This window comes from Corylus avellana, chromosome ca2 (genome assembly GCF_901000735.1).
Source record: "Corylus avellana chromosome ca2, CavTom2PMs-1.0".
Classification (NCBI taxonomy): domain Eukaryota; kingdom Viridiplantae; phylum Streptophyta; class Magnoliopsida; order Fagales; family Betulaceae; genus Corylus; species Corylus avellana.
This window is the reverse complement of record NC_081542.1, coordinates 40,932,186-40,937,899: the sequence shown is the minus strand read 5'-3', so window position 1 is coordinate 40,937,899 and position 5,714 is coordinate 40,932,186. Positions and strand designations below refer to the sequence as shown.

Genomic DNA, 5,714 nt, shown 5'->3' with positions numbered 1-5,714 from the left:
AATACAGACAGAATTTCCATCCTTCACACTTCAAAGCCAATTCCTGACAAATAAATCACATTTACAGATAGAAATTGCTGTAGCCATGGTTCAAGTCCAATATAAAAAACACCTCAAAGATCTTTGCAGAAGCCTTCTCCTTAAAGCTGAAGGGATTGAAGACCAAGGAGAACAAAGCCCAACTTCGTCATCCTCTTCTACAAACCAAATACAGCCTTTTTAACAAGAAGCCCAAGACCCTTATGACCTTAGTGAAGATTGAAAAAATTAAAAGTCCAAAGCTCAAATACAGCAAGCACTGTTCATCACTGTTTTGGCAGTCATCAACACTGTTCATATCGGCCAGTATTGTTCATCACTGCTCATGACGACAAGTCACTGTTCATCTACAGTGTTCAACTTTTTATCTTTCTATTTATAGCATCTTCCTGATTGTAATAGGTATTCGGTTCTTTCGGATTTCAGAATACTCTCTCTTTCTCTTCTCCCTCTCTGAACATCAGTGATATCTCACAAATATGTATGTCAGAATTTTATCCATGTATTACAAAATGTTTCATTCAATGAAAGCTTCTTCAAGCTAATTTTACATCATATTTTCGTAAGTACTTATTTTCACATACCCTATTTTCATTATGTTGATTTATGAATTTGTAATACCAATTGAAGTATCTTCAACATTTCATATTCATTTTTATGTTTATATCTTTGTGTATCCATTTAGATATTCTGTTCATATTCAACCTAGATTATTTCAAGCAGTTTATGTTTAAATTCAGCACTATGTCTTTAATTCTTCCGCTTATGTTAACTTACTCGTTGAGTCCCCTTTTAGTATATATATATATACATACACACATGCACGGTTAGCGATTTTTTCTAACCACTTTCAAAAGTGGTTAAATAGTTAGGTGGTTAACAGGCCGCTATTAACCGTTCACTATTTTTAGCCCTAATCTGAGCTGAGTTCAAACCAAAGTTGTGAAAAAATTCTTTGACTAATAGTCAGCTTGAGCTGACAAGAGCAACACGTCAAATTTTGTGATAATAATTTCACTCAATTTTCTTTTTAACTAAAACCACCAATATTAAATAGCATTTCTCAACATGAAAAATTTAAAACCATAGAATTTGGGCCATGTCTTTATCAGCGGCACCACCAATCGTGTCTCATTATTAGGGTTGCACATCTACAGCACACTCAAGACAAGGTACGAGGAAAATTATTCAGAAGAGAACCCGACCCCACTTTCAGCCACCTGTGCATTTAAATACACTGAAACAACCTTAAAAAAAACAACTTTAATTAAGAAGCAAGATACATTAAGCTTAATTATAATTAATCTTAAAATTCATGTATATATATATATATATATATATATATATACACACATGAATTTTAAGATTAATTATATATATATATATATATTGTAGTTAATTATTTTAATCTTAAGGATGAAGCTCAATAACGGATTTCATCCCATAGGAGGCAACTATATTGTAGCGGGTGAAGCCAGCATCGAAGAAGAGCTTCTCCCATTCATTCTTCTCCCTCTCTTTTCCAGTGTTGACAACCATCATGAGTGTGTCAAAGAAGAGCTTTGTTTTAGTAATATCATCTTCATCCTTATCCTCATTTATCACCACGTCTATGATTATTACCTTTCCTCCCTTACCTTTGCTTGTAATCGCCTCTTTGCATCTCTTCAGAATGTTCACACATTCCTCATCGCTCCAATCATGCAAAATCCACTGCCAAATATTACACACACACACATATATATATATCATGTTACTATGGAAGTTTGCAAAATTCTTACGACAGATAGACACATAACTGTGGTTAAAGACATAAATACCAAAATCCAGCGGACAAGGTAGAAAGATTCATGTTTTGACCAATATTAATGGCCAAAATGAACACTAGTACTCTTTCCAAATAAAATTAGGAGGAAATTTGACTTACCCCATGATCTTTCGGTACTTCTGTAATCATACTCTTATAAAGTTTAAAAAGTTACAATGTCAAGTTGACATGCTTTAAAACTTTGCAATGTCACATCTACCATTAGAGTTTAGGGTTAAATCTTAACGGAAGATGCCAAATTGCTCAAAATAATGATCGGTTGACTCACGGCTAGTTGTGAGTCAAGCTGTTATATATATATATATATATAATTTAATTAGAACAACTTTATATTTTTATTAAGGTATAAAAGACATTTTGCCTATTAATAGTTTTATTTAACTATATAGTTTTATAAAGGTTGTCAATATTGACCCCTCATCAACGGCAACTTTGAGAGCTGCCGCTGTTGTCCACTCAATAGCGGCGACTTAAAGTTGCTGCTAATTGAATCTTATTAGCGGGTATTTAGCGTCCACTATTAGCGGCGACTTGGAAGTTCCCGCTAATGACCCCTTATTAATGGCGACTTTGGAGTCGCTACTAAAAGTTTGGTCGATAAAGACCATTTTTCTTGTAGTGTATAAATTTTAACGACAAGAGTGACATATATTGCATACTAATAAAACATCGAAATCCGATTTTGAAACCTTTTAAACCTTAAAAATACAATTACAAAAGTGCTGAAACATGATGATTAGGGTAAACGAAACGAAGCATTTCGAGATGCGGAAATATATTTGCAAACCTTAAAGAGAAGGGCATCTGCATAAGGAATAGACTGAAACATATCACCACCAACATATTTCAAGTTGGTAGTCTCCGGCAGGTTGGCAACGACGTGTGGAAGGTCAAACACCGTGCATTTCACGTGAGGGAACGCCTGAGAAATGATCCTCGCCACTGTCCCGGTACCCCCTCCAACGTCAACCAACGAGCCCAAGCCTTCAAAGATGGGCTTGTAGTCGTCAACGAGGAAGCTCATAAGCTGGGAATCACTGGCCATGGCTTCATTGAAAACGCAGCCGTACTCTGTGTTTTGGTTTAAGTAATTCGATATGCTCATCCCATGCGTTTTCTCAAAGGGCGTCAGCTCCTGAGTACTCCCCCCCCGAAGCCAATCTCCCAAGACATGCCAGGGGCTCACCAGGACAGGATCCAGCATTGCTTTAACAAATGGTGACAGGCTGGTGACATTATCTTTGACGACGAGCCTAGAGGAAGGTGTGAGACCATAGCCTTCTTCTTCTTCTTCTTTTTCTTCATCATCTTCTGGATGATTTTGATGATGATGATGAAGTTTTGTCTTAGTGAAGAAGCCGGAGTGCACCAACAAGCGCATGAGCCGGTGGAGGCAGCTGGTTTTTTTGGGGTGAATGTGAAGCTTGGAGGCCAACTGTGGAAGAGTGATGGGTCGGGCATGGGTGTGGATTATGTCGGGTATGGCTAGCTGAATGGCGCAATTGAGTGACATGGAATCTATGAAGCTGAATATGTGTTTGTACAAGTGAGACTGAACTTCAAACAGCTCAGTTGCTCCCTGGCTATGAACGATATCCATTAATTGATGATGATATCTTTGTTGCAGAGCTTCTTGCACGTACATCTCGCTCCAGCACCATCTTCTTATATAGACGGGTTTGAAGCTGCATTTTCATTTCCGGAAATTCAACACACACGTATACGTACGGAATATATATATATATATTGCAAAACTCTGTAAAACTCTGTTAAATTCAGAGAAATGATTGAATCCTTGCAATTTAAAAAAAACAAAAAAAACAAATAGGAGGGTATTTTAGTAATTTTGGTATTTATCTGTTAAGATTTCGATACACTAAATTGAGGGTTTTTGAATTTCTGACAAAATAATAAAAATTCAAGAGAATTAAGTATAACACTAAATTGAAGATTTTTGAATTTCTGACAAAATAATAAAAATTTAAGAGAATTAAGTATAATTTTTTCTACAAAAATATTACCAAAAATTTTGAAATGGATGTTATAACTTCAATTATGCACCACCTAAAGTATGAAAGTGAGAGTACATAGCATTTGTGTTTCTTACAAGATATTTTGACAGACCAATAATTTAGTCACCCGGGGCCATGTGTGACTTAAACATGTTTGTACTTATGTTGGTGTAGACCAATCAGCACATGACTTCTTGGAGAGTTTAATTGACTGAAACTCTGCTCAACTCTAACTTAACCATCGCTTGAGAGAGATAGGTGTAGAATTATTGCTCGCACTTTGTCCAATAGTTTCTCAAGCGATAGTGACTCGTGCGAACGTGATTGTTTTATATACATATATATATTCTCAATTTTGAAACTACATTCAGATGAGTCATGAAATCAATTATGATTTCTTTTTTTTTTCTTTTTTAAATGTAATGAATGAGTAAGACATATCTCAACAAGATTTTTCAATAAGTAAGGTTAGAAATTACATTTTTATCATACAACTATCTCACAATGTTAAGTAAGGCTGACAATTTAACCTTGACACATAGTTTTATGTTTAGGGTTTAGGTTAAACAGGTTCGGGTCATAAACGTTTATGACCCGTTTAATAAACGTGTTGGGTTCGGGTTGACATAAACGTGTTGACAGGTTAACTGAGTTGATACAAACCCGACACTTGAACCCGCCAACCCTAAATAGTTAAGGGCCTATTTGAAATTGCGTTTAAAGGATCAAAATGTACTTTTAACACTTAAAATGTCCGTTTGAAGAAAAAAAAATACATGTTTGGTAAAAAAATTAAACGCGCTTTTAAGGGTCTAATAAGCCTAAAAATAGCCAAAAAAACACTTTTGAAAAAAGGTTAAAAATGAAGCTTTTGCCAAAAAGCTTTTTTTGACTTAAAAGTTCTATTTCGCAAATGCAATCCCAAACAGGCTCCAAGTGTTAGTCCCAACCAACCATTAAATTAGTCATTGTTAAAAAAAATTATCCAAGTGTATGTTGGTTGGAATCACATTTTTATCGTACAACTATCTTACATTAATATTGATGTCTTAGTCCTAACTAACTCTTTGATCAATTATTTGTATAAGAAAAAAAAAAGACAAAATGTTGTTTGAAACTGACCTATTAATATTGTGGGATAAAATATAATTTCTAACATTATTATTTTTAATTATTAATGCATTCACAAACATTGTTTATGCGAAGACAAAGACATGCAATACCAGGAGGTAAATGAGACTTAAAACATAAGGTAGCAGCACCTTACGTCATTAAATAATCGAAATCAAATCCAAAAAGTAGCATTAAAAAACAATAGTGGAAGGAACAACCCAAAAAAAAAAAAAAAAAAAAAAATCCCAAGTAGGTAAATAATCTTCCAAAAAAACCAAGTGGTTTTAGCATGGCGTGGTTTCGGTGGCTAAGCCACCCCAACAGCCTTGGGGTGGTTTTGGCCAAACAGGGTAGTTTAGACCACCCCCATTTTGCAAGTCGGGAGTGGCCGAACCACTCCCAAAACCAGCCAAAGGCAAAAAATAAGGTTACTACAGTTTTTAATGGGTAAGGGCAAAAAAATTTGAGAATAAGTAATCAGTTTTTAGGTTTTAATGAGTATAGCTCAAAAGATTTTTTGGGTAGGAGCAGTAGGGCCAAAAAAATTTAGTGGGTGGAGCCAAAATTTTTACTAGGCAAGGCCAAAAATATTTACAGATAGGGCCAAAAAAATTGTAGGTAGGGGCCAATTTTTATTTTTTCTAGCTTGAGTAAGGGCCAAAGACTTAAAAACGAAAATTTGACCTAAACTTTTTTTTTTCCTCAAGAATTGAGGGTGGCCA

At 35.1% G+C, this 5,714-nt stretch overlaps 1 protein-coding gene across 1 annotated transcript; it reads right to left on the bottom strand.

Moving 5' to 3' along the window:
- Positions 1-1,072: 1,072 nt before the first annotated feature.
- On the bottom strand, positions 1,073-3,556 carry LOC132172122 (trans-resveratrol di-O-methyltransferase-like). The gene is made up of 2 exons (XM_059583573.1): positions 2,655-3,556; positions 1,073-1,752 (listed from the first exon to the last, which is right to left on the bottom strand). Exons 1-2 carry the CDS (start codon positions 3,510-3,512, stop codon positions 1,450-1,452), a joined length of 1,161 nt encoding a protein of 386 aa, XP_059439556.1. The 5' UTR covers positions 3,513-3,556; the 3' UTR covers positions 1,073-1,449.
- Between the last annotated feature and the right edge of the window lie 2,158 nt (positions 3,557-5,714).

Excerpts from the sequence above, each read along its gene's own strand:
- LOC132172122 (XM_059583573.1), bottom strand. The coding sequence starts at position 3,512 with ATGTACGTGCAAGAAGCTCTGCAACAAAGATATCATCATCAATTAATG. Across the intron at positions 1,753-2,654 it reads CAGATGCCCTTCTCTTTAAG|TGGATTTTGCATGATTGGAG; the intron begins GTTTGCAAATAT and ends AATATTTGGCAG.